This window comes from Callithrix jacchus, chromosome 4, assembly GCF_049354715.1.
Source record: "Callithrix jacchus isolate 240 chromosome 4, calJac240_pri, whole genome shotgun sequence".
In the NCBI taxonomy this organism is placed as follows: Eukaryota; Metazoa; Chordata; class Mammalia; order Primates; family Cebidae; genus Callithrix; species Callithrix jacchus.
Genome location: NC_133505.1, coordinates 157510654 through 157526860, shown reverse-complemented (window position 1 = coordinate 157526860; position 16207 = coordinate 157510654). Strand labels below are relative to the sequence as shown.

Sequence of the window (16207 nt, the reverse complement as noted above, 5' to 3'; positions counted from 1 at the left end):
CCATTTTTAAATACACAAAATATACATTCTCCATCTTAAATACACAAAATATTCATCAGCCATTATTAATACCCATTTTTAGAATAAAGCTAGATTCCTGTTCTCTCTCCCTCTTTTTCTTCCTCTTTCACTCTCCTTTTTCCTTCTTCCTTTTTCTTCTCCTTCATTCCCTTTTTTTTCTTTCTTTAAAAAAAAAAATAAGATCAAGATAGTTCCTTCAGGAGGTGGGCAAATTCCCCAAATTCCCTAAAACCGATCACATTCAAAAAAACTACAATGTACTAAAGAAAGAGTATTTTGAGGATACACACCTTACATATTCATTTTCTTGACATTTACCTTATCATTTTGACCTTTCCCAAATTCAGAAAACCTTTGGTATCACTGTGGTCAGAGGGAAAGTCAAAGAGCAGGATGGAATTTTAAAAGGGTAGAAGAATAGGAAGATATTGGCTCTATTCTCTCTGCACCCCAACCTCAGCACAGGATTCTTGCAGCACCATCTCAGAGGGGCAGCCCTTGGTGAGAGGCACGTGACCTAGGCCTCCTTGCGAGGTACCTCTCCTTTCTCACTGGAGTGGGGTTCCCCTTTTCCACAGGCAGCTCCTTCTGCCACAGAGGGCTGAGCTGGGCTCTGATGGGTTTGGGGAGAGCTGCTCAGAGGCAAAGCTACCTACTCTCTAGGGGAAAGGGCAAAGTGGCCTTTAATATCTCTGTTCCTGTCACACCCAGAATCACCAAGACAGGCTGAAGCTGTCTTCTGCTGGGGCCATGCCCTGTGGGAGTGGATGGCATCAGGGAAGAGAGCAGGGAGCCCAGTGCTCAAGTGTAGGGTTTGGTCTTGTCTTAGAAGAGGTGGTTGAGCCGGGCACAGTGGCTCACACCTGTAATCCCAGCACTTTGGGAGGCTGAGGCAGGGGGATCACAAGGTCAGGAGTTGGAGACCAGCCTGACCAACATGGTGAAACCCTGTCTCTACTAAAAATACAAAAATTAGCCGGACGTGGTGGCACATGCCTGTAATCCCAGCTACTCAGGAGACTGAGGCTAGAGAATCGCTTGAACCCAGGCGGTGGAGGTTGCAGTGAGCTGAGATTGTGCCACTCACTGGGCGACAGAGGGAGACTCCATCTCAAAAAAAAAAAAAAAAAAAAAGAGGAGGTTAAGGAGAGATCAGGAGGAACAGCCCAATGTCACATATCGGGGAGAGGATCAGGAGGCAGGAACGCAGCTGTGCATTCACCTAGAACCATCTCTCGGGAACTTCGTGTTCTATTGTAGGAGACTGTACAGGCTGATAATTAGGGGTGGGAGGGAGGTGAAGAGAGCCTCTATCAAGACAAGCAGAATTCAACTTTGACCCCATCCTTAGGGTGAGGTGGCAGAGAAAATGCAGCAATGCTGAAAGTACACATGTGCTTCCTTCATCGGACCCGCTGTGGGTGAACCGTGCCTTCCCCGGAAATGCAAAGGGAAGCAGCTCAACAGTGAGCCCATGAACTCATTTCCCCTAAACCTGTCCTATTGTAAGATACACCCCACCCCCATGAAAAGGGACACACTGAGAAAGGAAACGTATCTAAAGGACTTGGTATTAAGGCTATTAAAAATCTACTAATACCCTCCACATGGAGCTCTTCTTGGAGGCCTGATCATTACTGCTGCCACAGATCAGAAATCCCCATCCCCCAAGGGCCAGCGAGAAGTCCAAAAGGAGACACAGGGCTGCAGCCAGAACCATTTCAGAAAGCAGAGCAAACTGCCCAAATTCAGACGCTGAGACCCCGGCATAGCTGCTGCCATCAGCCACCAGACAGGATATGGAGGCAGGTGAGAAAGTAGGGGGATGGAGCCAGTTGAAATGTCAAAAAAGTTCCCGATCCCACACCTGATTTCCCACGTAGGGGTACCGCCCATATGCATTCACAGTACTTCTTGCACTCTGTTGAGGTGAGTTACTTGTTATAGTTTGTTTCATGCAACTATCCCCAAGCCTCAGGGGGCACTCACTGGAATGCAGATTCCCAGGGCTTGCTCTGAAATGGCTGTTCTATGAGGTCTAGGATAGTGCCAGGGAGCCTGCACTTTCTAAAGCTTTCCACATTTGCTTACATCGTCAGCCTGGATTTGATCCAAGGATGGTATGAAGATGCCAATTTACTAGCCTGAGGGCTTCTTGAAGTCATGGACCACAGCCTTCTTAATGCCCAGTATAGCGTATGTCCCCAGCACATAGATTGTTGGGTGAAGAGAGTCCCGGAGGGCAGGGACATCTTCCCCTGGTCTCCACCCGAGGAGGCTGCCTGATACTTTTATCCTTCCATGAAACCCGCCATTTGCCACAGCCCCTGCTGCCACCCTGGCTGCGGGTGCCATACCGTAGGGGATTGCCTTGTCTTACCTCTGCCCCAGGCCCCCTCAATATTCCCACGTTTCACTCGCCTGTGATGCTTTGGCCCAGAATACGATTTGCCCAGGCGGCAGTTTCCTGCCTCTTCCGCCCCACCAAGAATGGCTCCATCTTTCCTTCAGACGTGCTATGCCCTGGATACTAGGGCAGAGGGGTCTGTGCGTCAACTCAGGGTTCAAGCTGAACAGCATCATTGAACGCTCTGTCATCCTTAGTTTGCCAGTTATAGCAGGTGAATGCACAGTGTCCAAGGTTTTCCCCAACAGGAAGCTGAGTGATGACCGTGACTGCTGTGGGAACGTGGTCAGGAAGAGGAAGAAGGGTAATGTCCTGCCTGGGAGGTCAGCACCACCCTTCCATACACACACACGTGCTTCCTTCACCGGACCCACTGTGGGTGACCCACACTTTCCCCCGAGATGTAAAGGGAAGCAGCTCAACAGCCAGCCCATGAAGTCATTTCCCTCCCAAACCCGTCTTATCATAATATACACCCCTCTCCTCTCATGAAAAAGGACACACTGAGAAAGAACACACCTCTAGAAAACCAGAATCATCCTGAAGGCTGTTTAAAGGACAGTTTGGCACATAATAAACTTTTGTTCATGGGTGTTTTTTGCTAATGTCCTATTGCGACGAGTTGACAACTATCCTCTAAATTTCATAAATACGGTCCCCATCTGCCCTCTACAGAGGATGACAGCTAAATTGGGCCATGTGTTTCTCTGGAGTCTCTTAGGTCCTAATGTGTTTCTGAGCACACAGAACACATGCCAGTTGAAGAAATGCATGTCAAGCTGTGACGATGTGGTTGTCAACTGTTAAGATGTGCATGAAGCCATCAGAATTTAGCATGACATCCAAGTCTGTAGCAAATGCTTGACTTTCTACTATAACATCAGGGAGAAGATCTTGGGGTGAGGGTGGGGCTGTGTGTGGCACGTTTCATCCTCATTTCTGATGTTCTCTCCATCTGGGTGGTGCTTCAGGAGCTCCTGGGCTTTTTCTCTGAGACAGAGTCTCGCTCTGTCGCCAGGCTGGAGTGCTGTGGTGCAATCTCAGCTCACTGCAACCTCTGACTCCCGGGTTCAAGTGATTCTCCTGCCTCAGCCTCCTGAGTAGCTGGGATTACAGGTGCCCAGCACCACACCCAGCTAATTTTTGTTGTATTTTTAGTAGAGACAGGGTTTCACCATGTTGGTCAGGATGGTCTCGATCTCCTGACGTGATCCGCCCGCCTCAGCCTCCCGAAGTGCTGGGATTACAGAAGTGAGCCACCACGCCAAGCCTCCTAGTTTCTCTTTAAGCCCCATATACATACTCTCTTAGGGGCAGAACTCAGGAATTAGACTGACATGCATAGGAAGGGAAAACCAGGCAGGCATGATCTGGCTGCACTCTTGCTTTTGAGGCAGACAGCTGCCCACCGGTAGCACCCACTTTGTTTCCCCGTTGCATGTGCAAGGTCTGGCTCCCATGTGGGAAGCACTGCTCAGGCCGGCCTGCTGCCTAGGAAGGTTCTGATTCTGAGTTTGGTATTAGGACGCCTATGTGTCCAGACATAAGACACAATCTCTGATGGCAGCTTTATCAGCAATAAAGATGAGTTTCATCTCCCTCTGCCTTCCTGCTTGGTTTCAAATTCTTAAACTGGGCAGAAGCTGGCCAGGTTCGAGGGTTTCATTGCCCTTTCCCCAAGCCTCCACGTCTGGGGGGTTGGCTCAGGGACATGACACTTGAGGAACAAAATGACCCCTGGTGGCTTCTGGCAGATGCGGCACTGGGTGTGGGCCATCGGTTTCTCACGTGGCTGTTCGCAGCACAGCGTTCTGTGCCACAGTTCGCTTTTGCGGTCTTGCAGGTGGCCTTTCTCGTGGCCTGGTGAGCAGCTTTAGTGCACTTTTTACTTTGGCAGCTGACTCAGCCGCAGACCATTTTGCCACAGGTGAGTGGCTCTTTCTGGGACATCACTGGGCCTGCAAGCACCAGGCCCAGACATGCAGGCTCAGGCCTCCGCATGCACAGAGGCTGCATGGCCTCAGCAAGGCGGTCTTAGCCTAACCGTGGGGGAGAGGGGAGTTTAGGGATCAGGCATCACACTTGCCCCTCACCGGATGTAATGAGGCAGAGTCAACTGTAGGAGAAGGAGAGTCTTTACGTTTATATGCTTTTTTTAGCATCAGGGTAGAACCATATTGCAAGGCAGCATGCTCTGTACACACAGCATAGTGGGGTTTAGCTTTGAAGTATCATTGCCTGGTCCCTTCAGGTACTTTGTCAGCTGCTGCAAATTCTGTACTCAAGGCCAGAGGGAAATTGAGGAGCGGCAAAGTCTGGGCTCAGGAAGCTCATTCACAGGTTTGACAGTCTCCCTAGACTACAGGGCCTCAAGTAGGCTCTGGATCTCTGGGTTCTCTCAGACGCCACTGGGGCTGTGCTCCAGGCTGCAGTTAAGGAAGGACAGCTGTGCAAAGCTAACTACTCCAGCGGGTGGGGAAAAAAGTTTTCTAAATTTGGAGGTGGAACCATCAGTGTATACTGAATTCTCAATACAAAGAACATAGAGGAAATTCTACATTTTGATTTGTTTTTTTTTTTTTTTGAGATGGAGTCTCACTGTCACCCAGGCTGGAGTGTGGTGGCACAATCTCGGCTCACTGCAACCTCCACCTGCAGGGTTCAAGCAATTCTCTTGCCTCAGCCTCCTGAGTAGCTGGGACTACAGGTGCCCACCACCATACCTGGCTAATTTTTGTTGTTGTTGTTGTATTTTTAGTAGAGATGGGGTTTCATTATCTTGGCCAGGCTGGTCTTGAACTTTTGACCTTGTGATTTGCCTGTCTTGGCCTCCCAAAGTGCTGGGATTACAGGCATGAGCCACCGCGCTTGGTCTACATTTTTTAAAGAAGGGAAATGAAAGAGAAGATGATCCACTATTATCCTTTCTTTTCTCCAAGTGATAACCGCTACCCAGCCTGATTGTTCTGAACTGGATGTTGTACACAATTCACCTGAGCACTGAGCTATCTCCCATGCCATCTTTGCAGTCCTCAGCATTGCAGCAGCCATATACAGGAGAAAAGCAGGGAAAACACATGCACATGTGGTTTCTGCTAAAAGAAGTTAATCGATGAAAAACTGATTTGTAACTTCATATACAATTGGCACTCTCACATATATAAGCATTATTGTCTAGAGGTGTTCATTACCTCCCAAGGGTACCTCCTCTCATCTGACCTAATGGTGGGAAAATATGCTCAAACTTGACCATCTAAGGCAACTCTCCTGTGATTCTCAGTGTACCCTCCTCCAGCAGTAGCCCTCTTCCTTCAAGCGTAAAAGCTACAAATGAGTTATCTGTACTCACTGTCTTCATCTCTTCCCCAACTCGCTCCAATCTAGTGTCTTCCCTGCTTCACCACACACAGCCCCTCAACCAAAACAGTTCTCTGTAGTATGATGCTGCTTAACCCAACTGGTATTTATCAGTCTGCATGTAACTTCTTGGCAGCAGCTGATACTTCTGGCCACTGTTTTCCTCTTTAAGCACTATCCTCCCTTAAAGACCATGGCCCCTTAGAATCCTGGTTTTCCTCCTCCCTGTACCAACATCTCTCTTCCATCTCCTTGGTAGGATCAGCCAATGACTCATTTATATTTTCAGCCCAAACTTTTGAGCACCAGACCAGTATATCCAAGTGACTATTTGATAGCTCAGCTTTGAGATTTCACAGGAAACTGAAATGTAATATACCCAAAATGAAACACAACTTCCCTCCCAAATTGGGCCCTCTTTCAAGGAATGTCACCATCATTTGTGGTGTTCTGCCAACCAGAAATTTCAGAGCCATCCTTTCCACCTTTTTTCCATCACTCCACATATTCAAATCATTACCACCTCTAGTCAATGTCTTTACTTCTTAACTCACTCGCACGCCACTTACTTTTCTCCATCTCTACCCTGGTCATCTTTCATCTGTACTAGTGGAATATTCTTCTACCTGTTCTCTGGAGGGGAGCAGGACTATCATGCCATGATCATTCAAATGGCAGACCTGATTTCACCCTATCCTTATCCCATCAGCTGAAAACTCTCCCATGGCTTTTCATTTCTTCTAGGACAAGGATCACACCTGTATGTCACCTGGCCTCCAGCACCCACACATGTGCCCATCCTGGCCCCCTTGCTGACCTTGGCCTTCTCTCCCACACCATGCCAGATGCATCACTCCTCTCCAAGTCCCTCCAGAGCTCATTGTCTCTCCACATCGCTTTTCTGCTCCCACCTCAGTTCCTGCTCACCCGTTAGACCTTAGTGTGGCGATCACCTCCGGACAATGTCTGCTTGCATTTTTTTTTCCTTTTTGGCATTTATAATTTACAATTAATATCTGGCTTATAGCCATCTCTCCTCCTAGTCTAGTTTAGGATCTTGACGGGGTGGTGGGGAAAGCGCATGTGTTTTTTTGCCCACATCAAATTCCCACAGCCTGAAACAGTACCCGGCACAGAGTATATACTCAATGAATGCTTGCTGAATGACTGAATGGACAACTATAGTGCCCTGAGGACTCTGGTGTCGTTAGTGTGGGTGATATTTCTATCACAGCTGTTGCAATTTTTGAAAGTATGCTATTGCTTATAATTAGGGAAAGAAGCAAGCCTGTAATTATGAAATCATTCCCATGGGAAAACATGATCTGCTTTATGATAACTACTTTATTTTACAGATGCTTCAAAGAGAACACTTTGGTGAAAGAGAGCTGCCTGTATTTCTCCCTCATGTACATTTAATAACCACATCTTCTCTACCCTGAGAAAGGCTGTATTGCTGAGCATAGCCATGAAGTTCAAGGAATTTAACAAATAGCTAAATATCTCTTTGTGGCTTAATATTCATTATATGAGGAAAATCTAGGTTAAATTATATTAAAAATGGTTATTAAGAACAGAGCAACTTAGAAATAAAGTCAAGGCAATGGAGCTTTCTCATGTCACACCCTTAAAATCCTACAAACATGATTTCTGTATGTATTTTCTCCTCTATAGCAAAGCAAGGCAAGGCTACCTTACATCATTACGGCACTTCCACTCACATACACAATTTAATAAAAGTTTAAAAATTTTGTAGAAAACTACTCATTAATATTTCTTCAGAGATTACTCATTTCTCAGTAACAAAAGGTAATGAATTTAGACTGATTTCTAGTTTATAATTATTTGATATTCAGAGATTTCAGGTTTTAAAACTGCAATATCATTGATACCTTAGATGATAAAACCCAGGTTTTCTAATCATATTTAAAAAGCACCTAGAAATATTTTGTCTATAATTCACATATTCATTTACTCATGATTGGTTAGAACCAATTCCTAACACCTCGCGATTTGGCCATTGGAAGTAACTATCTTTAACAAAGCCTTTGTTATTTGTAATAAACCCTGAAACGTGAACAGTATAAAATTTTAGAACTCTATGTTAGATTGGTACAGAACCTTAAGCCAGAGAGTGTTCCAACATTTCTTTCTCTATTACAAAGAGTATGTGGATTAATTACAAGGTGCTGACTGACCTGAATTGTCTTTATCCCTGCCTGAACAAAATTAATTCCTACCATTTACATCTATTAGATTAGGTCAAGATGGGTAATTAAGGATGAACCTAATATAAAAACTTCTGCTTACTAGGGCATCTGAAGTTAATACAGGTCTATAGAAATGATTCCTGTTTATATATTAATGGCACAGAAAGTTAGATTTCTCCCTGCTTGCTTTGTAGAATTATGAAAGCTATTCAGGCACTGCTTAAATTTAGGTGTTCAATGGAAATAGTTTCTTTTTTTTTTTTTTTTGAGATGGAGCTTCGCTCTTGTTGCCCAGACTGGAGTGCAATGACATGATCTTGGCTCACGGCAACCTCGACCTCCCAGGTTCAAGCAATTCTCCTGCCTCAGCCTCCTGAGTAGCTGGGATTACAGGCATATGCCACCATGCCTGGCCAGGAATAGTTTTAAAACACTCAACTATGGTGGAGGGGCATGGGTGGGCCCAGGAGAGATGCTGATCAAGTGGTCTGAAGTTTCACTGAGACGGAAGGAGCTGGCTCTGGTGATCCATTACACAGCATGGTGACTGTAGTTAATGATAATGTATTATATATTTCAAAAGGGCTAAAAGAATGGATTTTAAGTGTTCTGACCACAAAGAACAGCCTGATTTGATCATTTCACAATGTGTGTGTGTGTATGCATCAAAACATCACATTGTATCCCATAAATATATGCAATTATTATCAGTTTAAAATGACACTAAAAAACACTATAAAAAGTGAGGGAACACATTTACCTTTTTTGCTGCGTTTTGTCTTTATGCATCAGATAATACTTGTACCAACTTCTTTTTAATTTTTTTTTTAGAGACAGGGTCTCACTCTGTCACTCAGGCTGAAGGTCAGTGGTGTGATTACAGGTCACTGTAACCTTGAACTCTGGCCTCAAGTGATCTTTCCTACTCAATCTCCCAAGTAGCTGAGACTACAGGTGTGCACCACCGTGTCTAGCTAATTAAAAAAATTTTTTTTGTAGAGATGGGGTTTCACTATGTTGCTCAGGCTGGCCTTGAACTCCTGGCCTCAAGTGATCCTCTTGCCTCAGCCTCCCAAAGCACTGACAGCATTCTACACAAGTGGTATGTATCAAGTGTTGTGAACATAAGTGGGCCCCCAACTGAGTCTTGTGTCTGCATGTGTCAGGAAGGGGCCTATATCATGAAGATGTATGTCCCTAGAAGGGATGACATATGAATTGAGTCCTAGCATTTTGGGAGGCTGAAGCAGGCAGATCACTTGAGGTCAGGAGTTTGAAACCAGCCTGGCCAACACAGCAAAACTCCATCTCTACTAAAATTACAAAAATTAGCCAAGTTTGGTGGTAGGTGCCTGTAATCCCAGCTACTCAGGAGGCTGAGGCAGGAGAATCTCTTGAACCCAGGCAGTGGAGGTTGCAATGAGTTGAGATCACACCACTGCATTCCATCTCGAGTGACAGAGTGAGACTCCATGGGGGGGGAAAAAAAGAAGTGTTTGAGGTGTAATCTGGCATTAAGTAACTTGAAATAAAAGTGAAACTCAGGTGCCATAAATGTAGGTTTACAATAACTGATAATGCTTTAAACCTGGCCAGCTTTCATTTAGGTGGATATAATTCTCAGAAGAGCTCATATCACTCCCTGATTGCAGGCTAATTCTCAAAAAGTCAGAGAGAGAGCTGCTTGGCCTCTGAGGTCATCGTTTGTCATGAACAGTAGAGTAAAAGAGCAATTCTCCAAATTCCTTAAGAGATGAGAAGTTCTGCCTAACTGAACTTTCAGGTAACTTTGGGGTTAACAATAAAAACCTCTTTCACTGCTTGTTAATTTTTTTTCCTAAACTGGGTCATGCACATCCCTACCTTGATAGGTAAGGACAGTATCCAAGCTGTAATTGAATCTTCCCTGATGATTCAGATTGTTGCCCTGCCTCAGGGTCCAATCTATAACAGGAAGCATGACACCAGACTAGGAAGAAGGTGGAGGAGCTGGGATTAATAAACACTGATAGGCTGACGCACATTCAAAGATTCTTTTTTTTCCTTAAATAAATTCTTCATGTCTCTGTACTTGTGTTTGTCGTGGAGAAGGAGGGTCAGGTTCTCTTCTATAAATGAGCTTAGAAAAAAACAGTTCATAGGCTGAGCGTGCTGGCACATGCCCATAATTTCAGCACTTTGGGAGGCCAAAGTGGGCGGAATGCTTGAGCCCATGAGTTCGAGACCAGCCTGTGGCAACATAGCAAAACCCCATCTCTACAAAAAAAATTAGCCGGGCATGGTGGTGCACGCCTGTAGTCCCAGCTACTTGGGAGACTGAGATGGGAGAATCACCTAAGCCAAAGAGGTTGAGGCTGCAGTGAGCCGTGATTGTGCCACTGCACTCCAGCCTGGGCGACAGAGTAAGACCCTGTCTCTAAAAACAACAACAAAAAGTTCATTAAGGGCATTGGGTTTCCTGAGCTGTACTTGGCTACAGGTGCACACAATGCTGTAGAATCTGGTGAGCTGAGACGTGCTCTTGAATATATTTAAGGATTCAAAAGCAAGCATTGCCTATAGACGGGCAGAGGAAAATGAACTTTGTCTACCAGGATCTTCAGTTAAACACCTAGGGATCCTTCCATATCTGTCTTAGGGGCTGGGTTAGCTATGGCTCTGCAGAGGTCACAGATTACACAAAATATTTTAAAGTAACGCTGTGCTAGAAGAGATGTGTATTTGCTTGAAGACAGAAAAATCTTTTACTAGAAGGAAGCGTACCTTAAAAGTTTTATTTTGGAACTTGTATGCATGATGATTTGCCCTTTTAGAGCTAAAGGTTAATTTTCCATGGCATAAGAACTGCAGATCAGTGCCAAAATTCAATTCCCAGACCTAAATTATATAATCAGAAATAGGGCATCCAAACTGAACATCAAATAGTCTCGCTTTCTGGCCGACTATGAGAAAAATCAGTTTCAATGTTTGAAGTAGGTATTTGTTTATGTAATGCAACCAACCATGACTGCCAAACACAGTAATTAAATGCTTTACAAGGGAGAAATCTTGCCAGAATATGCAATTTGAGGGGGGAAATAAGCAGAGAGCTGATATGTGGTAGAAAACGCTGAATTATTTATTTCATTCTGCTCAGAAGTAGACATTCATGCTTTGAGTCTACCTACAGAAATACTGAAAGAGAAAGGAGAACATCAGAAGGGGGTAGTTACTTTATTCAACGTTATCTTTTTTAATCTATAAATGGTACACTTTCTTCTCATGCAAACTTGAAAAATGAGGACTTCTCATCTGTCTGTCATTTCAAAATCACCTGCGTGGGAATGAAGTTAAACATTTACAAATAAACAATAGATAATTGTATTTTTCTTTTTCCATTCATTTAATCATCAACGGATTTTTTTCTCTCCTCTGATTTCATCTAAATCCTCCTACTGGTGAAACACAGCATCGATTTAATATAGGCTAATACTTAGAATGAGCAACTAAATCTTTTCAGAGAATTCCACTTCTAAGACAATTCTGAAATCATCCTTAATCTCGATGTTCACTCATCTCCATGATCAAATAATATAAATGGTGTCTGGCTTCCCCCAGGAACTTATGGGAACATAGAGGAAAACAGAGGAGGTAGCAATTGCTAGACTTTGTACAGAACTCACAAGCGCCTAGTAGCATTAATTTATTCATGTTGACATCCATGGAATCAGGCTCTGATTTTCTCTACAGTATAGAGAGAATCCAAGCAGAGGGAGTACTAGCACAGCAGATAAAAGGTAAGTTAGGTGGGGGAAATATTGGGATTAAGTCTTATGCTATCATTTTCCTTTTCCATTACCCACATAGTGGTTCTTTGATATCATCTGCACATTTTTTTGTGTCCTGGAGAATAACTTCTATTATTAACAGGGACCCCTTGGCTCAAGGGACCATCAGCTTTTGAATGGCCTGCAGCACAAAGCTCCTAACATGTCACCCCTTTACCATGCCACTTTCTGCATTATTCATTCTCGCCCAATAGCTAGTGAATCTTCAGAAAGCTGGACTGGATTACATCACCCTCCTGCTTAAGACCTATAAATATAGTCCCATTGCATTTAGAATAAAAGCCAAACTCCTTAAGATGGTCTGCAAGGCTGTGCATGATCTAGTCCTCATCTCTCTCTCCAGCCCCAACTGCTCACTAGCCTCCAGCCTCTCTGGTTTTCCGTTCATTCACGTCCCAACTTCAGATAGGCCTTTCCTAATCTCCTCCTACGACTAAAATGTGATCTCTTAGAGCATCCTGGTCTCTTCATTCATAGCACTGACCACAATTTAAAATAATATACTTATGTTTTTTAAAACTGTTATCTTTTAGCTCTGCTAGACTCTAAGCTTCTGCAGCTGTCACTTCCAATGTAACCACTGTCTCCTCGATGGTCACTACAGTGCCCAGCATATGGAGTCCTTCCACAGACACTGCTGAGAGTGAGCAAGTGACTTCTGACTTGACCAATTCCTCAATAGTCTGCGGTTTTGGTTCCTTCATAGGAATGGCTCACCCCCTTCCTCTCTACAGGAACATTCTAAGATGAAGGAAAAAGAAGCAACATATGGCATGGATGTGGCAATCAGGGAACACTTCTACACTAATGGTGGAATGTAAACTAGTGTAGCTACTATAGACAACACTGTGGAGATTCCTTAAAGAGCTAAAAGTAGACCTACCATTTGATCCCACAATCCCACTACTGGGTATCCACCCAGAGGAAAAGAAGTCATTCTTAGAAAAAGATACTTGCACACACACGTCTATAGCAGAACAATTCACAACCGCAAAATCATGAAAGCAATCCAAATTCCCGTCAATCAACGAGCGGACAAAGAAACTGGTATATATATATCTACATAGATACAGATATATATATATATGATGGAATACTACACAGCCATAAAAAGGAATAAATTAACAGCATTTGCAGTGACCTGGATGAGACTGGAGATTATTACTCTAAGTGAAGTAACTCAGGAATGGAAAACCAAACATCGCATGTTCTCACTAATAGGTGGGAGCTAAGTTATGAGGATGCAAAGACATGAGAATGATACAATGGACTTTGGGGACTTGGGGGAAAAGTGGGAGGGAGGCAAGGGACAAAAGACTACAAATACGGTGCAGTATGTGCCTGGGTGATGGGTGCACCGAAGTCTCACAAATCACCACTAAAGAACTTACTTATGTAACAACAACAAAAATAAAATAAGAGGCAAGATAAGCATTAACATTGTGTCATTTCCCTCAGCCAAAGGGACTACTGTGTGGGGTCCACAACCAACAGACCCTTCTGCTATCTATGTATGCTCATATGCTCCAGGGTTTCCCCACTATTCCCAGGATAAATAGGGAACCCTAAAGTTTTGCTGAATGAACATAAGCATTCAAAAGCATTTTTAAAAATCAACCTTACCTCTAGAACTGACGTGTTGGCACAATCCAGGGGGCACCCATGCTCAGATTTGTGACCGGCACTGGTAAAGCATGCCGGGGGTGTGTAGTGTAGGTGCCACCCTGCTCAGAGCATCAGTGTTGTCCTTCTGAGTTAGCCTGCCACCTCTTCCATCTCTGTGCCCTGTTCTTAGGTTTACTATTTTTTTTTTTTTTAGATGGAATTTCCAGGCTGGAGTGCAATGGTACAATCTTGGCTCACTGCAACCTCCGCCTCCTGGGTTCAGGCGATTCTCCTGCCTCAACCTCTCGAGTAGCTGGGATTACAGGCATGTGACATTATGCCTGGCTAATTTTTGGTATTTGTTTTTTTTTAGTAGAGGCGGAGTTTCTCCATGGTGGTCAGGCTGGTCTCGAACTCCCAACCTCAGGTGATCTGCCAGCCTCCCAAAGTGCTGGGATTACAGGCATGAGCCACCACGCCTGGCCAGGTTTACTCTTTATTACAAACCCAACATTTATCTTATACATGGCTTTAAGAATATGAACAAATATGAATAAAATAGAACATATTCCTTATAAAGGTCAGTGGAAGGCTATGAAAAAAAAACCTAAGTCGATTTTTTTATTAGAAAAAACCCACAATGTTACTGAGTTTTGAAAACTGATTCCTCATTATTTACTCTGAAAACATAAACACATGTGAAAATACTGTATAATCAATATATTTTTTTCTTTTTTTCTCTACTCATCCTATCTTCCTCTTTGCTTCTAGGATCAATATTTTTCTTCTATCAAAATCCATGGGGCTTATGAAGAAAAATAAACAATTATCTCATTGAGGACCAAGGGTAAAAATTAATAAAGCCACTGTTTTCTTTAAATACAAAAATCCCTTAGTTATCCCAGGAATGGTTTGAAAAGGAAATTAGAAATACATTGTAGGAGCAAAATCTGGGTTATTGCAATGTCCACACGAAGAGAGTTTTTGGTAAGAACCTGGTTGAAGTTTAAGAATCATTCTTTACACAGCTTCACAGGATAATGCTGAAAGGAGTAAACACACAGTTGCGGTAACTGACATCAAGCAAGGCATTAAAAGTAATTCAGGCAGAATTATAATAATAATAATAATTATTATTATTATTATTTGAGACCGAGTCTCACTCTGTCGAGTGGCACGATCTCGACTCACTGCAACCTCCATTTAGGCAAAATTGAACCCCAAAGAGCGTTGAATGATTTTATCCATTAGCTAAAGAGTTATTTCTCCCCACAGACTGAAGCCTTATGGCTTCGAGCTGATGCAATTATAAGGGAGTTAGATGTCAAACTAGGCCAGAGAATCACCTTTGCAGGCAATCAAAAACCATCTCGGAAGGCTGTTCAACTCCCCATAGATATCCAGGCCAAAGTCATCTTTTTTCGTCGCTTCCGCTCATTTTGTACAGCAAAAACACATCCCAGCTACCTACAATGATGTGTCTTAAAGGCTTTCTTCCCTCTCTATTTGAGGGCTAGCTCTAAGTCAGGCGCCTCCTTTCGTCTTTCCTGAATTCACAGTGGGGCTGTGCAAATGTTTGAGTTAAAAAATGAACATCAGTGTTTACAGGGATCTTATTTTAGGCTATCCTCAGAACTAAGCAGGGGAGAAACAAAGAAAAGCCTGCAAAGAAGGCCCAAGTTAAAATGTCTAAAAATAAATTCAGATGAACAGTGGCATGGAGTCATCACCGCAATAAAAAGATGACTGCCAGAGAGATGAACCACGTACGTCGCTCCCCAGAACTCGGCTGCCATTTTATTTACATTCAAGGTCAAATAAGACAAATCCTGTTTTTGTATTACTTTGTACAAAGCTGGGGGACTAGAGAGAATTTTGTACTTTGTATCATCAGAATATAAAAATATTTTTCCAGAAACAAAATTTAAATAAGTGAAACACGCATTTTTTTTAACCTTTACCATAGTCTGCCCTCCAAATAATCAACTTACTTTCAGTGATTACACATAAAGCATTCCGGTTTTAAAGTCCTTTGTGCTCGAGTTTCAGGTCGGGCCTGATTAGGAGCACTGCGCCCAGCTGAGTGGAATGCTGAATTCCTACTTGGTCATTGGCCAGCAAGACTCCATGGCAACCACCATGTCTCAACAGATCAAAGGAGAGCTGAGCACTCAGGAATTGTCTCAGACTACCCAATAATAGACACGACGCTTAATATGAGTACACTTTCTCAAATGGACCATTAAATTTTATTGTAGACGAACTCAAAATATCATGTACAAAAAGTCCAGAAACTTACAAAGGGAACTGTTGGCTCTCCAAGAAAACCATCGTTCTTTTTTTTCTTTGGAACTGGACTACAGGGAGTTGAAAAATCTTTGAGAGAGCCATAAAGAATCAAATCACTTTGCACTTTGTTGAGATGGTGTTAGAGCTGTTGAAGGCTCCCATGATAATTCTGTGTTCTATTTTTAGCAAAAGTTACAGGTAGGGCAGCCAATGCTTTATGTCTGCTTTTGGCAAGTACAAGCCACAGTGAGTTTCTCACTTGAGGCTATGGGCAGGTCCGTGAAGCCTTCCCTGATTCAAGGAAAGCTCTCACAGCCAACAGCAACCAGCCTAGAAAAACAGCAACTACACTTTGAGCATCAGTCTTCACTTTCATGTTCCTGGAAAGACCTATTTGTATGTATGTTAGCTGCCCTTGTATACAAGACAATCTTCAAACACTTCTGCTCTTAATGCTTTTTTATACCTACGTCTTACAAAAAGACAAGAGG

At 43.5% G+C, this 16207-nt stretch overlaps 1 protein-coding gene across 5 annotated transcripts in view; it reads right to left on the bottom strand.

The window, feature by feature from the left end:
* Positions 1 to 16207, bottom strand: part of PLEKHG1 (pleckstrin homology and RhoGEF domain containing G1) — a 249418-nt gene that overhangs the window by 162109 nt on the left and 71102 nt on the right. Inside the window, exon 1 of one of the 5 annotated variants that reach the window (XM_035296965.3) lies at positions 2443 to 2650. The exons of the other annotated variants lie outside the window; for them this stretch is intronic. Within the exon in view, the coding sequence (XP_035152856.3) occupies positions 2443 to 2521 (79 nt within the window). The 5' untranslated portion in view covers positions 2522 to 2650. Of the gene's footprint in view, positions 1 to 2442; positions 2651 to 16207 lie in introns of those variants that run through there. 5 annotated transcript variants of the gene reach the window in all.